Source organism: Osmerus eperlanus, chromosome 4 (assembly GCF_963692335.1).
Source record: "Osmerus eperlanus chromosome 4, fOsmEpe2.1, whole genome shotgun sequence".
Classification (NCBI taxonomy): domain Eukaryota; kingdom Metazoa; phylum Chordata; class Actinopteri; order Osmeriformes; family Osmeridae; genus Osmerus; species Osmerus eperlanus.
The window spans coordinates 11,321,072-11,340,189 of NC_085021.1; the positions used below are offsets into that span (position 1 = coordinate 11,321,072).

Consider the following 19,118-nt stretch of genomic DNA (forward strand, 5'->3'; position numbering starts at 1 on the left):
AGTGGTTGTAGTTATGTGCTATAGGGTTATGGTCATATATGGTATTATTAAAATGTGTACAGTTATTGTATCAATGATGTTACCATGTGATAATGTAATTGGATAGACAGAATTGCTGAGCCAGATGTTTTGGCTTTCTACACCCTGTCTTGATTTAATCTGAGGTAATCGGTTATTGATCGGAAAGCAGTAAGCTATTGACCGAGCAAACCACATAAAAAGACAGACAGACAGACAAAGAGGGGGGTGTCGAGAGACACAGAGAGAGAGAGAGAGAGAGAGAGAGAGAGAGAGAGAGAGAGAGAGAGAGAGAGAGAGAGAGAGAGAGAGAGAGAGAGAGAGAGGGAGGGAGAGATTTCTTGATCAACTTGAGAACAGCGCGATAGCATGCAGAACAAGTAAGCGGCAAAGCGCGATCTACGTTTTTTTCCCATTCCAGCAGACTATTGTTGAAGCCCACAAAGATGATTGCCACCACTCAACAGAACATGACCACTGACCTGGTATTGTTTGTTTCAGTTATTATGCCTTTATTTTGTGGCAATTCATTTAACGTGTATGGCATGTCTAGCAGGTGTGTGTGTGTGTCTGTGTATTAGCTACTTAATTCTGTGCGAAGTCAGCGATTCTTCGTCAAATCGGCGTAATGTGACAATCGATTAGTAGACTACTTCATGGATTTACATATTAAGCTTTCATTCATACTTTTTCAATCAACCGAATCACCTCTTCTCTTGAGCCAGACTGACTTCTTTCACTGCAGTGCTGGTCCAGCATCCATACCACACGATCTATCCCTTTTGATGGTGGCTGTCTTTATCTTAATGAGTTTTGTTCAGTTTCACTTTTCTGCAGCTTCGGTTGCCTTCTTAAAGCAAATGTTAGGCTATTATTTAATAACACAGTTTCACCAAGAAGTAATTTCAGACTTGAGTCGTTAAAGGATGTTGTTAAAACTTTATAATGGAATAATAAACAATACAGCACAGTTTGTCACTATATGACTATATGAAAATATTTTATATTTATGATCCCAGTAATGTATCCTGTAGTCTGATTTGAAACAGTTCACTGAATAGCATTCTATGGAATGCTGGGGTCTTAGCCTTCTTTAAACTTAAATAAGATGTTTGGGAATCTTCTTAACTGACAACCATTTTCAATAGCTCTTGATCATAAATAATACAATACTTAGGGTTAATCCTTTTTTTCCATTCCGCTATTTTCTTATTTCTACAAACGTTTTAGAAAACAGTCTGACATTGATGGCTTAAGCACTGCTTAGTTGTCAGGTGTACATGGGATGTAAAATCCCCAAAATATAAATTTCTGTCAGGAAATTATCTTTGAATCAATGCAGGGTGCTTATGGCACATATTTAACATTATTGAAATAGTCTACATTAGCTACATGTATTTTCTTAAACAAACATATATTTACGGTCAAACTGTATGGAATGTAACTTCTGAAATTTATGGAATAAAAAATGGCAAAGCATGTGGTGGCAATTTGGAGTTAGCCTTTTTTAGTTTAGCAAGGCCAGTATGCCACAAAACACCATGCAGTGTAGCCATAATCTTTTCTTAGGAAATTGTTGCACTGTGTTACTGCCCAATCCTAATCAATGTACAGCTAAGCAAAACACAATTTCTTTGCAACTTGGTTATAGCGTTTTAGAAATCTTGTAGGAATTATTGTGTGCTGTTAGCTTGTTCACACACAACCTCTACCACACACATGTCAATGGCATCAACAAGCCTTTTTCCCAGGCATGGGCTCTGAGGAGAAGGATATAGGTTGGGCTGAGGCTGTGTGGCAAAGGCTAAAGCCCTTTTATGCAGTAATGTTTGGTGGGATGCATGAAAGGAAAAAGACAGTGGGGCTGCCTTGCAGCAGGGTAGGCTAAAGCTGTAGGTTTTTTATGGGACTGAGACCAGTGCTGCATTGTGTGTCGTTTGTCTGGAGGGCGAACTGTCATCCCACTTCATTTTACACATGATCTAATCTCTCCTACCTTGTTCAGATGGGAATGACAAGGGAAGGCAAGAGCGATTATTATTCTGGTTAGAGCAATATAGTAAATAAGGGGATGAGAAAAAGAAAAGGCATGTGAAATATGTCATGCATATGCCTATTTTGTGTATGGTATAATCTAAACATTAATCTAAGCACAGTGATACATTCAATAACTGTGGATCCATGCCAGAATCCCGATGACGCAAAACCAAGTGAAAATTGCACACGTTTGAGGAAGGAAATACATTATATTGCCAAGTATGTATATTTCATCCAGAGATATCACTCATTATTTGTCGCCTGATATTTACAATGAATTGAAATTATATCCAACAAGATACATTGAAAAAGTTTATTTTGCCAATATGTTATGTCTTCTTTGACAACATTTTGCTTTACAGGGAAATTGTTAAATAGTAGACCCTTTGTTGATTTGTATTTGCTGGGATTGAGGAGAAGCTGTGCAGATCAGTGACAGTATCCTTCAACAGTTGCTTAACTGCCTGCAGAATGATTTATTGCAGTATTCCCCCACCTCAACTATAGAGGATAGAGTTAAGGACATCCCTTGAGTCTTGTTCATGAATGGTGATGCTCCTTGGAATCTCCCCCTACTGCTGTACTGCAGCTGTGGTGCACAGGCTACCAAGTGAGTAACTGCATCTGGTGTTATGCCCTTATTCCTCCATGCTCAGTCAGTGCAACGAGGTTCCTTTGATTATGTGTTTAATTTAAATTTATAATTACAGTTAGCCAACCTCCTGGTTGAAATTATCATATTCAGGACTTGCTGTCAAAAGGTATGCTGTTATTCCTCACGATGTACTTTGCAGGGACAGACTCTCTAGTGGCCTTTTTAACCAAAAGCCCCCATTACAGTCTGCAATCCTTGTATTAATTGTTTCCCACTGGACCTTGTTCTACTGCACCTTGCATCGATCCTCCCATTTGGAGTGAAATTCCCCTCGCTGTTTTGGCAATGGTAGTAGCTCTGTTTTCTCTAATGCAACTCAACTAATGTTTGTAGAGGTCTCTCACAAAGGGCTTTCCCCAAGAGACAGTTATCCATACGTAAAAAGCTCAATTTCGTGGTGCAAAGCTGCCTTTTTATTTGACTGACAGCTTCATCAATGCCTCACCGTAAGCTCTTCTGGACCTGAGTAGCATGGATGGATGGTTCACACAGGAATATGTATGCCTCGGTTTTGATCTGGCTCAGCAGAAAGTCTGCACTGAGACATTGTGATGTCCATCAAATGAGATAGATATGGTCTGTCCCACAGCCAATCTTTTAACTGACTGCCAACGCCTGCAGTTCATACCATAAGGACCATGCACTACTAGGTACATGCACACTCACCACTCAGCTATGATTCTGTATTCACACTGGGGATTTTGTTCCTCTATCTGTGTCTCATTTGCAAATTTAACAAAACTCTCTCTTCCCCTAACACAGGATTCACCCCGTCTGTCTTACAAGAGTATGACCTTAATTAGAAGTGTTGTCTAATTTCTGTTCTCAGGGGTATTGATGGAGTCATGGTGCATCCCATTAGGCTGTGATGGTGGGGGATGTTTCAGCACAGATGCACACAGTAATAGTGGAGCACACATCAGAAAGCACTGTTATTAGCTGTGTGTATACTATCCACAATCCCAATATCTCACATAAACCTATCAAATTGAATGGTGTAAGCCCACTGTATACTGAGGAACTGAGAGCAAAGAAGGAATCTGATAAAGTAGAAAGGGATAAAAGAGACAGAAGATGAGAAGAGCCTTGTTTACTGGGATACCAGCTCTGGCCTTCGCAGGAGGGTAGAAACATCACTTTGTGTGTCTCCCTGCTGGCCCAGCAGTATGGCTTTAATTTGAACGTGTTATAAAGCTGGAGCCAGGGCAATCTATTAAAGATGAGACCTTGGCGGGTGCCCATGCTGGCAACCCATCAAGATATGGGATCTATCTCTCGTTTTCCATGATGAGCAGAGGGAGACACTGCCTTAGAATGCAGGTGATTGCTCTCAGATAGGGAGGAAAGGTGTACTCAGTGTTATAAAAAAAATCACACGCTGAAACACATCTGAAAGATCTATATCGGTATCTTTTTATTTTTTTATTTTGATAATAGGTCTATTTACATGGTATTTATATTAATAATGAGGGCTGTAGCTTGTGAAGGCTTGTGGATAAGTACATTAGAAGTATGTGTGTGTCTGCAACAGTGGCTTATTGCACTTACTCAGAGACAGCTGGTGACACACAGGGAGAGCGGAGGAATGGTAATCTGTCAACCAGTCAACCGGATGGATGCATTGCCATACAACCCCCCCTTCCCCTACCCTCCCGCCCTGTACAAGGCCTGGAGGAAGGTGTTGGGGACGTCTGAAGCTCTGAGGACACGACCGGCAGAGAGGTGGCCATGATGGAGGCTGAGCCCTATGTCTGCTCTGTGATTGAGCTCTCATACTCCACCCCTAGCACCGAGCCACAGCCTCTCATTAGATAGGAGCGGAGGGTAGCCCTGGAATGGTCTGAAATTGTGTTTAATTGTGACTGATAGCTGTGGCCCTGTGCCTGCCTGAGGAGAGAATGTAGGCTGCAAAGATAGAGCTACTCCTCTTACTCTCTCTCTCTGTCTGGTAACAGTGGTCATGCATGGGATTGTATCATCTTAAACTTAGTGTATGTTTAATTCTTATCAGTCATAAATGCAGATTTTGTATTGCCTCAATGTCAGTTGAGCGCAATATATGCAAATCGTAGTGCAGGGAGTATAGCACCTTTTTGCTATGGATTTCAACATAGTTTTTCTTTCAGTAAGATGACTGTTTATGTTTCAAGTGTCATTGTTTCCATATTTCATGATCCCATACCATACCTCCCCCACCCACATGCCCCATTAGAGTTCTAACAGGTGAAATAAGGCAATGAAATGGGGAAATTATGGCATCACTAAATTATTTCAGCCTTCAATTAACTTCAAATGTTTCACTGGCACACAGTCTTTTGCTGAGTTTTAAGGAGACTGACTTTAAATGACTAGGATTTCTGTCATTGTGGGGGCTGCTCTTTCCCCCCAGAAGCTCATTGTACTTATACGCATGTCAAGGAGAAGTCCCCAACTGTGAGATGGTGGAAATGAAGCAGCACTAATGTTTGCTCCCCAAGCTGTGCCAACACTCATTGCAGAGTGTTGTTTGTGTGTGTTTTTTCTGTGTGTGTATGTGTGTGTCTTTGTGTGTGTGTACTTTTTCCTGCAGGATTTGGGTAGTTCAAGTGGTCCTCCACGGAATTGGAAAGGCATTGGAATCGCAATGGTGGTGATTCTGTCTGTTATGTCACTGGTCATTCTATCAGTCATCATCCTCTCCCCCGGTAAGAGAATGGATAGAATGGGAGAGGGTACGAATGAAAATAGGTAGATGAGAAAAAGAGAATGAGGAAGAGAAAGAAGGAAGAAAGATAGGGTGTGTGGGAGGACGAGTGTGACCGAACACACATGGATTTTTATCAGACAAACATGAACAGGGACGTTTGAAAAATGACTAAACAAACTAAGAATGACAAATGTGCCCACTTTCACAGGCACACTCTGTGCTCTATGTTAAGGACTATGCTAAGTAGCTGTGTTATGCCTGTCTTTTATTGGAAAATGTTTCCTGTTACAATTATAGTGTTTTCGCTGGAAATGGTATGGCACAAGTAGTGCCTATTTTAAACCTCTCCCTCTCTTTCTCTCATTTTAAAGATGAGTCACAACTGTTACTCCAATCTCGCCTTACCATGGATGATCTTGAGAGTGAAAAGTTCAAAGTTCATGACCCCAGTGTGGCCTGGTTAAATGGTAAGACAGCCCCCTTTTCCTGCAGCTACCTAGATAACCTCAGCTGACCATGCTGTCACAGAAGCATTTAGCAAGTTAACAACCTTAAGCCACTGGTGAGAAGAAAAAAGAATGTTCCTTCTCTTGTTCTTTTCAGATAATGAGGTCACTGTGCTCACCAGAGAGGGACATGTCATGTCATACAGCCTCGACAGCAACCTTACATCCACCCTGCTGGACAACAGCTCCCTGGTGAGAGAGACATCTGCCTCCAGGGGGAAGAGACCAATCTCAATATTGATTGGCTCTTGAACCTGGACAGCTGGACAAATGGATGGGTCAATAGAGATGTGCCTGCGTATTGAGAGAGAATGTAGAACGTTTGTTAAACATCTTTCCATCAAGACGAATAGACACCTGGATGTTGAGGCTGTGTGACAATTTAAACCCGTTTTTGTCCTATTTGGTTTCCCAGTTTGAGCCCCTCAACTTATTGCTTCAAAGAGATTTTTCAAGCAAGGGTATCACTTTGAACACCGCCTCGGCACGACAGTGACAGACTTATATGGGTCATTGCCTAGGAACCAAACTGGGTACTGTTGTCAGGAGAGGGAGATGTTTCTGTTCTGTAGTTCCACTGAATTGTCATTCGATGTGTCATCTCCTCAGCTTAGTTAATCCTGTACACAGACAAAAGCCAAGAACAGTTTTCGACATTTTGTGCTTGATGCAGTAAACCAGCTACAGTTGTTCCTAGAGAGATCTATCTCAGTTTCGAAGCTTCACTAAGCTTGTTCATTAGAGGATGGCTGTAAGGTTATGGCTGAATGGAGATCAGAGAGACTTGCTGATAAGTATGGATTTTGATGTTTCCAACAGGACCTGACGTCTACTAAGTTCCAGGTGTCTGCAGACAAGAGATTTGTCATGCTGTCCTACAACATCAGACCGGTGAGTTTAGCCTCAGAAGCAGCCTTTTACTGATTACATTTGAAAGAAAGCAAGTGTAAAACATCCCCCAAAGAGAATTTAGCTCCTCATTCAATCCCCTTGTTTAATATAAGGCACACTGTCATGCAGCACATAATGGAATTCTAGTCATTATCATAAGACAATCCATTAAAATATCAGGTTCTTTCAGCAACCAAATACAGTTCTTTGTCATACTTGTAGCTGTAATACAGCAGCTACATGGATGTGAATCCAGTGCTGAAAAGTCAGTCGAAGAAGGGAAAGTGGAGATATCCCCTTTATGAAACAGCAGAGAAAGAGGGGGAGAAGGGGGAGGGAGGATTCTGCTGCTGCAGCAGTCCGTAGCTCAGCACGCTGTAATACAGACACAAGCAAATCACTGGGAAAAATGTATAGGGAATTAAACTGGCTGATGGGGGAAGGGGTTTAAGAGGAGGATGGTAGAGGGAGACTGATCAGTTTGATGTAGATCAGTTGGTGGTGGGAGGGGTAATAACAGGTGTAATAACAGCTAAATAACATTAGCTGTTATTACATTTTTGTTTTATAAATAATCCCATCACATACAGTTATTTATCTCTTTCTTTTTACTATCCTTTCCAGCTCTTTCTCTCAGTTCTCTCTTTCTCCCTCAGTATTTTTTTGACTGATCACTGTCATCTTCACGGCAAATCTTGGTCATTGTCTATGTAAACGTACATGCCATTTATTACCATGTTGACCAGTATAGTTGCTGCAGAGACTGGTGTGTTCATTTCACATAGAAAAGGCCATGCTCTTTCAATGTATAATTTAGTGATTGATCATACATGTGCAGTATCATATCGGAATGCAGCTCAATAAGGATTTCAGCTCTTGTCCAGATTTGAATTTTATTCTCTAATTTAGCATAAACGATTTCCCTATTGTATCATTCTATCTGCCCATCTGTATTCTCCCAGTATGAACAAGTGTGTACCGTATGTTCTCTTGCCCAGTCAGGCATGTCACATGTGCAAATGTATTTGAATGTGTGTCTGTGTGTGTGATGGGTTTACAGGAGGGATATATTTCATCCTTCTTTTCTGTTCTGCTTTCTTTGGTCTAACACTTTCCATGCCTCTCTCTCCTTTACTTTATACCTATTCTATCTCTGGAGGTTTTCTGCTGACTAAAGCTGTTTGAAGCAGGCACCCATCCTTATTGGGTAAAGAAGCGGTGTGCATCTAAGAATGGCAGAAATATATGTGATATGCACTATTCACCTTTAGATCCCCCTGTCAAATCGAAATCAATCAGAAAGGGTGTAAAAGAATGGGGATCTGCTAACAGGAGAGGGCTGCTAGGGAAAGAAAGGTAGAGGGGACTATGGGTGTTGATGAAAGGCTTCTCCTCTGGATTTGGTATTAGCTGTTGGGGCTTTGGGGAGATTTGTGCCCCTTGGGCAAAAAATAAATGGATTTTAAAAAGGGTTAGAGGGGTATAGTTAAAAGTGACGGGGTGAGGGTGGATATAGACCTCACAGCTCCTGCGGCAAAGGGCTGATACATTCTGCAGAACGTCAAAGAATCACACGTGTATGTGTACATGTGTATGCCTGTGAAAGAAACCAGGGTGGTGTGAAGGGGTACGAAGAATATTGATGATGGGGAGGAAATGAGAAAAGGCAGCCAGACAGGTAACCAAGACTGTGCAATTTTAGAGGGCAAGGAAAATGCAAACAGAGTTGGGTCTTCTCCTGCAGCAACAGCCAATTGGTGACTGGTATCAAGGGTAGCACATTGAGGCACCAGAGAGAGGACTCTATGATCTCCATAGTGTGTGTACTACAGCACACGCACACAAGACCTTCCAATATCTGTCCTCACACAAGAGGTGGTGTAATCTCATTACAGTCCCATTGTCGCCTTCTCCCCTGTGAGCACACACTCCAGTTGGTTTACAGTGTGGCTCTTCATTTGGTGTGGAGGGTGGCTGTGTGTGGGGGGGGTTGCGGTACTAATGTGGAGACGAGCAAAACATTTTGGTGGAACAGGGAGGAAGGATTTATGGCCTACGTACTTGGGGCCACATTAGAATATATTCTCCATTCCTTCCCTTCACTCTCTCTTTAAAAAACACATCCACACACACGTTATGCTTTCTCTTTCCCTCAACCTCTTCTTCCCAAACAAAAAAGATGAACCAGATTTCTGGCTTTGTTGGTCAATTCTAAAGAGCTAATTAACCAGAGTGCTGATGGCACAACAGCCTCTGCTGGCCAAGCAGTAAGTAAACACATCCACTAATTTTTTTCTGTTGCCTGTTAAACAGCCACTTACCTTTGAATCCGTGTGACTCTGCTCCCCATCCCTTATCTCCCCGGGCCAATGTTCTCTTGACATTTTAATGTGTCCTGTTGCTATTGTAGCAACTTGAGCAGTAACTTGTATGGCTGTCCCTGTGGCCAGCTTTATATTTCAGAACCAATATCTGGCTGTGATGAGACTCAGACCAAATCCCAAATCAGTTCTTTCTTTTATGTCCTTGCCTTAATTCCTTTTGTTTGCCAATCATAAACCTCTCCCTTTCAAGCATTCTCCTATATATCCATAACAACACGGGGATAGTACTATGACACTGTTAAGTATGCTGCATGGAAGATGTGACATTTGATGTTTTGGGGACTTGCTTGTTGAGGGTAGTGTGTCAAAGGTACCTGCTGGATTTAGATACGAATAGAAGGATTTAGTATGCTTGCTTTTGTAAAATCCCATAGGTATTTTTTGGCTCCATCTCCCAAGTAACAAACACGCACATTTGCACTGGATCTTTTGATGGTCTTATATCTAATAACTGTGTCAGAGAAGCATTGCCACTTCATATCTCTCTAATGTGATTGACTATCATAGCTCTTATTTTAATGAGATGTCTTACTTAGTTCCCATCCTCTTCCATATATGACATCATTTACGTGATGCAAAGTCATCTCTTTTACCATAGAGGGACAAGGACATCAGGTTTAGTTTCATTATCCCATCTGACGCCCTGTATGTGGTGATGCAGTCTCACAGATGAACATGCTGGCCTGGTTTCTTGCCCTATTAAGACCACTGCATTACCTTCCCTTTCCAAACGATAGCCTATTGGTTTATTTAGCCATCAAAACAATGGGGTTACTCTGTGTTTTTTTATCCTGTGTGTGTTCAATAGATGTTTGTGTGTGTGCGTGCCTGGCAATAAATGTGTTTTCTATGTAACTGTGGCATCCTGGTGCCCATTATGTCCTCTACCTCCTGCAGGTGTTCTCTCAGTCCTTCACAGCCTCCTATGCTATCTACACTGTTGCTACTGGGTAGGTAGAGCCAGGAATGCCGATGCATGGGCTGCTACTGGGCATGTGCACTGCCAATGCAAGGAGACCCTGGACTGCTCAAGTTCCTCCAAGTGTGTCCCCTCGCATCAGAACTTCATTTCTCTGTCCAACATCCATCATCTCCGATCACCTTTCTCTCCCCGTGGGCCAGTGATAAACCTGTGTCAGGGTTAGAGTACATGGATCACAGCCAGGAATTCCTGCCTGCCTGCCGATCAGTCAGAGGCTCTTTAGTGTCTCTGGATAAAAGTTTGGACCTGGAGTATTTAAGGAGGACAGATGCCTCTGAAGGGACTTTAGAAGGATCTGCCCTTTTGACCTTCCTGGATATGCACTGAAGAAATATGTGTGCCTGTTTGAAGGAAGATCAGTTTTGAACACTTTTACAGTGTTATGTCATTGCATGATCCGACCTGAGTCTCTGTTTGGTTTTGCAATTCGCATCGTACCTTTTTTTTAAAGAACAAGCTTGACAATAGGCATGGACGGATCTCAGAGCTCTATCCAATAATGGTTTTAAAGAGGCTAACAGAGGATGTGTGTGTGTGTGTCCAGAGATCTCACTGAGCTTAACCTTGGTGGCAGGGCTGTGCTACAGTATGCAGCCTGGGGTCCTCAGGGGAACCAGCTGGTAAGACTCCTCTTTCTCCCTCTCTCTCTCCTTCTTTCTCTGTCTGTCTTTTCGTCTCTCTTTCTCTGCCTCTCTTTCTCTCTCACACACACACACAGACACACATTCATTCATAACTATCTGTTATTACAATAATAAACTGTGTCCTTAAATAATTATTTTAACCAATTACATCCATAATAATTTGCCTTTTTAGAGAGACTTGAAAATATATAATAATAATATTTCTAATCAAATATATATTGACAAAATATAATGGCAGTGATGGGTACTCATTCCTTTGCTCATCATTTATTATAGTTTTGTTCAGATTGAGTCATTTGTTTTTGGTGCAATGTCTGTGTTCATCTACAACAGTGTATCTGCCAAGTAAAGATATATTGGCTCTCGCCTGGCTGGCTGATGATGCATTCGATCTTGGACCGAGCCTGACGTTTGATTCAGCCAGCCAGCACTGAGCCCTGTATCTGTCTTTGATAACGGATTAAGTCTGTCACTGTGCTGCTGCCAGGCCTATGTGTTTGAGGGAGATATCTACTACCAGCCAGACGTGACCAGCAGGGCTCTGCGGCTAACAGCCACAGGCCAGGAGGAGCAGGTGGTCAATGGAATCTCTGACTGGACCTACGAGGGTAAATGATGCAGCGCCTCCTCTAAGTCCTGTCTACCTGTCACACCACTGTATGTTGGTTGAATTACTTGAGAACTGCGTTGCAACTTGAGAATGGGCCTTAGCTATGCATAATATTTCAGATTTGATTCACAATCTGCAATTTTCTTCTTGACTGTCCTGCTCTTCTCATTAAACTGTCAACAGAGGAGATACTTCTGTCCTATCCTAGCCACTGGTGGTCTGCTGATGGGGCCCGATTGGCATACCTCACCATCAATAACTCAGCTACTCCCTTAATGGATATACCACACTTCTTAGGCAGCCTCTACCCCTCCAATGTTCTCTATCCTTACCCTAAGGTAGAAATGACTATTTCAGAATTTGACTTATTGAATATTTCATTCAATATTTCATTCACCTCTTCCTCCTTTTATGATACATTTCTTTCTCCGGGCAGGCTGGTTCCAGTATTCCTGCAGTCAGTCTGTTTGTAGTGAATCTATATGGTCCAGCTCACACTCTGGAGATGATCCCTCCAGACAACCTCAATGCCAGGTACTAGGACCCCAAACCAACCTCTCAAGCAGGAAAAAAACTCTCATGAAGTTCATATAAAAATGTGGTAGCTCTTTCTGTTTCTCTGTCACTGTCCTCTCTCCAACAACATCCCTCATAGAGACAGCTACATCTCCATGGTGACTTGGACCAGCAGCACCCGGCTAGCGGTTCGTTGGTTGAATCGCTCCCAGAACCAATCAGTGCTCTGTGTGTGCGAGGCTACCACAGGGGCTTGCTTAGAGGTAAGGTATCAAAGGTCATTCACATTAGTGTGGTGGATTTACAATGCTGTGCAACACTCTTTAAGTAATCTTTTTTCTTTTCTTTTTTACATCTAATATAAAGTCTGGTCGAGTTGGCATTGATTCTCTTAAGCTCCCAATCCCCCCCGCCTCCCATTTTTATGGTCATATTTCTGTGTGCGTGGAATTTTCAATGATGCACTGCAGTATGTTTTTTCTGTTTTGCTACCTTCACACATCCCTCGTGGAGTGAGGAGCATTTACTTTCTGGCTGCATTGTTGTAACATATTTCCTTATCTATATGATCTTAAATTCCCAGAAATACAAGATGGTCATGGACTTGATGCAAAACCAACGACAGGTAGCAATAGTAATCAATTTAAAATGTATTGATATTCATTAGAAAAACAATCACTGACACTGATATTTGCTGGATTCGGTTCACCCTAACCTTCAAACTGATTCAACAGGAGGTGCCATTGTTCTCAGCAGACGGCTCCTTGTTTTTCCTGACACTGCCAGCCAAACAGGGGGCTCGTGGAGAGTTCCGACACATTGCCAGCTTCCCTGTCCAGGTCAGTTGGAACCCCAGTATTGTCCTGCTGAACAGTTTACTGATAACATGCCTGTTTACTTTTCCACAGGGTGGCACAAAACTGAGATTACAGAACTGAACAGCAGATAACTTAAAGGCTATTTTCTCCCAAAGGGATTCAATTTCCGTGGGGAATTTGTAAAAATGTTAGTGAGCATAATTTGTCAATACCAAGCTTCTGAGCTATTAATAAATGCTTAAATCAATAGCATTGCGTGAGGGTATTCTAATCAATTAGTCATAGGGGTATATCTTTCTCAGTCTCAAAATATCAGCCTGTTTCTGCCATTTTTCTCCTCTTCTCTTTCCCTACCTGTGACACAGCCTACGGGGCCGTCAGGCCCTCCGCGGTTTCTGACATCTGGGAACTGGGATGTCACTTTTCTGTGTGCCCTGGATGAGGAGGCAGGGAAGATGTAAGTGTGATGCCTCATAGAACCCCCCTCCGGCTCTACCACTGGATGTCACAGCATCTCACACAGACATGCAAGAGCTAGGAGAGAGACTAGAGATATCATAAAAAAACTGCAGCTTGATATTGGCTCAGCATGTATTAAGGTGACAACTGATTACTGCCGGATTAGCAGAGAAATGTCCTCCTGATGCCCAGTGAAGGATCAAAACTATGATCAGATCATTCATCAGAGTTAGGAAGGCAGAGAACTCTACCTAAAAAAAATATCTTAATGTCTGAGTTTAGACTTCAGAGGATGGAATTAGATCTGAGCTTTGTGCAAGATTAGACTCATCCTGAACTGAGCAGTATTCATGCCTTCACTATCAGACTTGGGAGGAAAAACTCCATACACTCAAACAGACTGAGGAATCCAGAGGCAGCACAGAGGATTCTGGGAGGAAGAGCTGCAGGTGAAACCAGATGGTTGCAGTCCCAAAGCCCATGTGGTGGCTGTTCTGTTTTCCTCAAAGCAAACCACTCACACTGTGGTCACACATTTGGCTGGATAGATGCTGCATTTCAGAGTTAAATCATACTCTATATTTAATACCATAATTCACCTTCAACAGCGGCACATTGCATGTTCTACTGTGATACTGTGATACAATAGCTGGGTGAAGTATTAAAATGTATTGTTTTTAAAAATCTCAGTGATGTTTTATTGTATGTCCTTGATGGGTAAATTAATTACATGATTAATCATCTCTCAATGCAGATATTTTCTAAGCACAGAAGAATCCAGAGAGAGCAGACATCTGTACAGGTAAGGTTGGACCTCTCTAAAACATCCTCAAACATAATGTACTAATTCTGTGACTGCCTGGTTATACTAATCTGCTTTGTATTCTCTATATATTAACTTTTTTTGTGGAGAACGAACTGCATCTCAGTTTACCTACATTACTATTTCCAGAGATGTTCAGTAAATATAAAGATATTAATTAGGTTGGTAGCGGCCCAATTCCATATAGTACTGCTGGGAATTCAAGGGAATAAGGGCTGTATAATTTGCTACCATTATAAAGAAGGTAGGTGTTTAGACAAGTGAGCTCAGGGGCTATTATGTAGCAGATGAAGAGCTTCCTCTCCAGTGCACTGCAGGAAGACTGCCCAGCTAACACATTTATCAGAGAAGCAGCAAGCTGAGTGGATGGGAAGGTGCTGGGCTACAGCACGAGTGTCGATGTTGAGACTGATCCACAACCTGTGATTAACGTTCTCAGACCCTCACACATTTATCTTATATATTTCATGCAGTTTCTTTATAACACTGCTTTGGGCTTGGTCAAAGTAATCTGGAAAGAGGGTAAACTGGATTGTGAACATACTGTGTTTTTGGTTCTTTTCTTTAAAAGGACAGTGTAAAGAAGAATAGTTTGTTATCTAATTTTTTGATAATCTACAAAAAAAATTCTAGTGCGAACCTGGAGGGGGTTTTCCAACGCCAGTGTCTCACCTGCAATTTATTAGATGGATGCAGCTTTTTTAAAGCCGAGTTCAGCCCCAATCGGACATATTTCACACTCGATTGCCTTGGTAAGTGCTTGGAACACAATCACTGGATCATCAGTGCTCAGTATAATCAAACTAATTTGAAAACAAATGTCTTTATTTAACCATATACACTTAGGCCCTGGGATCCCTAAAGTTACCGTTCACAGTACAAAGGACCCTTCCAGTGAGTTTTTTCACCATATTGTACATTTTTACTTCAATTCATTAAGCCAAACCTGCTCTCCCAGCTCCATTATAAAGCACTGCACAGAAGCCTGTAGAGGGCAGTATACACACATTTTAAAAACCTCCTATGGCTCAAAAACTCAAAAAGATTCTCCACACCTTCTAAGATTCTTCACATTTCAGACTTCAAATAAAGTTAAGGGGAAATAATCCACGTGAATATCAATATTGAAATTATTATGTGTCCAAATTTCATTTTTGGGGTGGAATTGTCTGTTTGCAGAGAATTTGCAGCTGCATTCTCGATTGTATAGGCATATTTGAAAACAATAGTTCTTTCTTTCGATAGGTTACATTGTTATGGAGGATAATGCACCTCTCTCTGAAGCACTACAGGGAAAGAGACTCTCCGAGACCCTGTTCAAGACACTCTCAGCAGATAACCATGGTATACCTGTGGAACACATCCAAACACACACAGCAGACTGAGTTTTAAAGATCAACATCAAGCAAGTAATTTAAATTATCTGATAGTCCAGTCTACTGTGCTGTATCTAACAAGAGGCTGGTAAAGATCAAGCTAAACATAGCAGAGCACCAATTACAATTACCGAGTAAAGGGTTTCAATTTGTTGATTAGGTCTCAATGGGAGGATAAACCTGAATAACACCATCTCTAGGGGAGTGGGGAAAATCAGTCAATGTGATTGTGTAAGTGTTTTGGAGTGTGTGTGTTAGGAATGTGTGTGTTAGGAGTGTGTGTGTGCATGCCTGTCTGTGTTTTCAATGTTTGCGTCATTAGAATGACACACGAGGCCCAGGAGAGCTCATCTACTGGTGGTGTAAGGGGGAATACTGATGAAGTCTGCAACAGTGGACTTGGTGTACCATGTTTGTTTTCATCAGACCTCCACCTGAAATTGTCCTTGCCTCAGGGGTTTGAAGCCAACCTCCACCCGCTCCTCATCATTGTGTAAGTCTGTAATGCATAGACAGCAGTTATTTGTGATAGTTACTTAAAAAATACTTAGCATTGTTCAAGTTATTGTTACCTGTTACACGCTGTTACATTATTTTACGTATGACAAACATACAAAAAAAAATTGTATGTTTGTCATACGTAAAAAACAGTTTCTGACCTCTACCATTTTTCAAGCTCCAAATTAGTTGTTCATGTCTATCTTGCTCTGCAGGAATGGAGTTCCAGGCAGTCAGTCAGTGACAGAGGAGTTTGCCCTGGGCTGGCCTGAGGTCCTGCTCAGCTCTCATGACGTGGCCTTAGCTTGGGTGGATGGCAGGAGTGGTGATGGACGGGGACAGAAGGCCCCTGCAAATGACCCACGCAAGCTTGGCTCACTGAGAGTCAAAGATCAGCTTGGAGTTGTAGAGTTAGTGTCTTGTAATATAATACAGTCAATAAATTATATGGGCAATATCTGTTTCATTGACGTACTCATTTTCTACTTCAATCGTAGGTGGTTGATGCAACTCCCCTACATTGATGATCGACGTATGGCCCTTTATGGCAAGGTTACTATCTGGAATCGACGGTTCTGTTCTATCTCAATCTATACAAGGTGGATACAAAGTACAAAATACAAAGTTCTCTCTGTCTCTAGGCTTTTGGTGGTTATGTAACCCTCAAGATGCTAGCTGCAACTGAGAAGTTATTTCGATGTGCAGCGGCTGCAGCTCCTATAACAGACTTCAAACTATACAGTGAGTCTGGACTTTGCCTTGTTCCTACCATGTTTTACAAGTGAATATAAAACTCATACATATGGTACACTACTTAAAGATTAAAGCGATTTCACATGTTTTAGGTGCTGCCTTCTCAGAGAGGTATCTGGGACTCCCTGTAAAAGATGAGCACACTTACTTAGTGAGTATCTTTCATATCAACAGTGCTCTTCTCTTAATTAATTAACTATTATTTTGAATACAAGCTATAATATATACAATATTATTTGAAAGAAGTGAAACTATTGCTGTATGAAGATACTGACATGTTAAGAGCAATAGAAGGTTATTTGTCTCTTTCATTTCTTTAGATGGCTTCTGTGCTGGAGGAGGTCACCAAGCTGAAGGAGGAGAACTTTCTCATACTGCATGGAACTGCAGATGGTAAATATCACAGATGGTTTGAAAAAAATAGATGAAATTGTTCCTGCAAACGTCATCTATGTGCATGTGTTTGTTTGTGATTTCAAAGCCAGGGTACACTTCCAGCACAGTGCTGAGCTCCTGAGCCGTCTGGTGAAGGTAGAGGCCAACTACTCCTTGCAGCTGTACCCAGATGGGGGGCACACCCTGTGGGAGCAATGCAGCATCCAGCACTTTCAGCGGACACTGGTGCACTACCTCCAAACATGTCTTAGGCATAGCCTCCTGCAGGCACCTGTGGAGGAACCAGAGGATGAGGAGGACTGAGTAGGGACTTCCTGTTCCTCTGGAGAGGTGGACCTGGGAGAAATACTGTCTTATGCATTGCCTTGGGCCTGACCTACGACACACAAAAGCACAGGAGTGTGGACCAATCACAATGGATAAACGGATGTCTCAACAACTTTGGGAATATACTATATCCTCTCCAACCTGTTTGAATTGATTTACCTTGTCCCTTGACTCTACTGATCACTAAGTCGGTATCTGGGATAGGTAACTTGCTCCTGACTTGACTTAAAGTTCACAAGTAATGAAACATGCATGTCATTACAATGGCTGCATGATGTGGAGTGGTTTACAATGCATTCCTCTTGTTTTGATTCCTTGCAGATTTACCCAACAACTGATCACTGAACGTGCTGGTTCATTGCATTAAATTAAACAAATAATACCATGTCCTTTCTGAAATGCTTCCAAACTGACAGTTTGGTTTCATGCATCTTGAATGATTCTATGGTAACTGTATGTGTCTTTGGCAAGTCTTTATGGATGCAATTCAACTTGCCAAACTCCTCATTAAAACAAAAGCACATTTTCTTCAAATCCTTTGGATGGTTTGTGTTTTGTTTTAGTAATTTGTTTACTTTTGTAAACAAATGTTGTTTTGTTGTTGTATTTCATGTGCTTTGCAAATGCAAACATTTTATTGAAATGTTATATGACAGTGTGTTGCAAACCTACAAACATATTCCAGAATGCCCTACAGAATGTAGGTTGTAACTCCTGTAGCCTAGCTAAGTGTCAATCAAAACCATGTATCTTACTTGGTGAACGCATGTACTCTGTTTGAAACTGAATGTCATTGAAATTAAAATGTCCCATTTTTTGTCACCAGTCCTTCACAATAAAGAAGCAAGTCCATGTTTTCCAGCAAGACTGTTATTCTTTTTCACAGCTTCGTGTCAAAGCAATGCAATCATGTTACATGTTACCAAAATAAATAGCTATCTATACCCTAACTTTCCTCGCTCTCAGGCCAAAGAGTATAGAAGCACAAGAAGAGAAGCTCAATAGAACGTTCCATTGCAACATCTGCGCCCAGCAGCAATCCTATGAAAACTATGATGTCTATATAGCCTACATAAATATTCATACTAATTATTTACTTGCTAATAGGTCAAATTTTTTACAGAATCAAAGCCGAAATATGAAAACCATTATTCAGAATTTAATTTATTACTTAGACGACAGAAATGACGAACATTAGGCTACATGGTTCCTTCGTTCATTCATTTGACATTCATAAATTCATAAATCAGAAACTTGAGGATAAACCAAGTAGGCTAGGCTACTTTTTACTGATAACAATTGCACAAATAATATTCAGAGGACATGTCTGGTAAAATAAGGCTATCCGAGTCCGGTAAATTGATATTCTGATAGAAGCGATAAAGCAGCAAGTGCTTCACAGCGCAAAATGGCGGCAGCGCTACCTATGCGCCATCTAGTGGCGGTTGTCAAAAACACCAGAGTTTCGCCTCTTGAGCTTTGATCAGGCGACCAGAGTCCGTGCAAACTCTGAGTAGTTGGTCCAGAAAGTTGTGAAAAAACAAATAATCTTCAAAACAACGATTCAGATACAGTCTGATGATTTCACTTAATTGCAAAGGTGTCTCAGTCATCTTGAAAAACGTCAATAGGCTACAATGGAACAGAAACTGTAATGCGAAAACACAATTACGTTTTTCTACTGTGAAATGTCTATTTGTAACTGTATAATGGAACGCAAACGACGCAAATCAAAACAT

The 19,118-nt window shown here is 41.5% G+C and overlaps 1 protein-coding gene and 1 long non-coding RNA gene across 2 annotated transcripts; one reads left to right on the top strand and one right to left on the bottom strand.

Moving 5' to 3' along the window:
* The first annotated feature begins 351 nt into the window (after positions 1 to 351).
* LOC134018746 (inactive dipeptidyl peptidase 10) lies at positions 352 to 18,235 on the top strand. Its single transcript, XM_062458960.1, has 25 exons — positions 352 to 503; positions 5,280 to 5,394; positions 5,768 to 5,863; positions 6,000 to 6,094; positions 6,722 to 6,793; positions 10,075 to 10,127; positions 10,704 to 10,779; positions 11,291 to 11,411; positions 11,597 to 11,751; positions 11,850 to 11,947; positions 12,069 to 12,192; positions 12,513 to 12,554; positions 12,664 to 12,768; positions 13,113 to 13,204; positions 13,961 to 14,008; positions 14,663 to 14,781; positions 14,876 to 14,923; positions 15,275 to 15,373; positions 15,832 to 15,898; positions 16,119 to 16,313; positions 16,401 to 16,455; positions 16,545 to 16,644; positions 16,749 to 16,807; positions 16,977 to 17,049; positions 17,138 to 18,235. Exons 1-25 carry the CDS (start codon positions 465 to 467, stop codon positions 17,353 to 17,355), a joined length of 2,364 nt encoding a protein of 787 aa, XP_062314944.1. The 5' UTR covers positions 352 to 464; the 3' UTR covers positions 17,356 to 18,235.
* Positions 14,836 to 16,246, bottom strand: LOC134018747 (uncharacterized). The gene is made up of 3 exons (XR_009929956.1): positions 16,065 to 16,246; positions 15,814 to 15,904; positions 14,836 to 15,379 (listed from the first exon to the last, which is right to left on the bottom strand). It is a non-coding gene; the product is annotated as an uncharacterized LOC134018747 (long non-coding RNA).
* Positions 18,236 to 19,118: the final 883 nt, after the last annotated feature.

What these genes read in the sequence shown, in the direction of transcription:
- LOC134018746 (XM_062458960.1), top strand. Translation starts at nt 465, where the DNA reads ATGATTGCCACCACTCAACAGAACATGACCACTGACCTG. An exon ending in TTTCACACTCGATTGCCTTG is followed by an intron (nt 14,782 to 14,875) that starts GTAAGTGCTTGG and finishes ATATACACTTAG; the next exon opens with GCCCTGGGATCCCTAAAGTT. An exon ending in GATCAGCTTGGAGTTGTAGA is followed by an intron (nt 16,314 to 16,400) that starts GTTAGTGTCTTG and finishes CTTCAATCGTAG; the next exon opens with GTGGTTGATGCAACTCCCCT.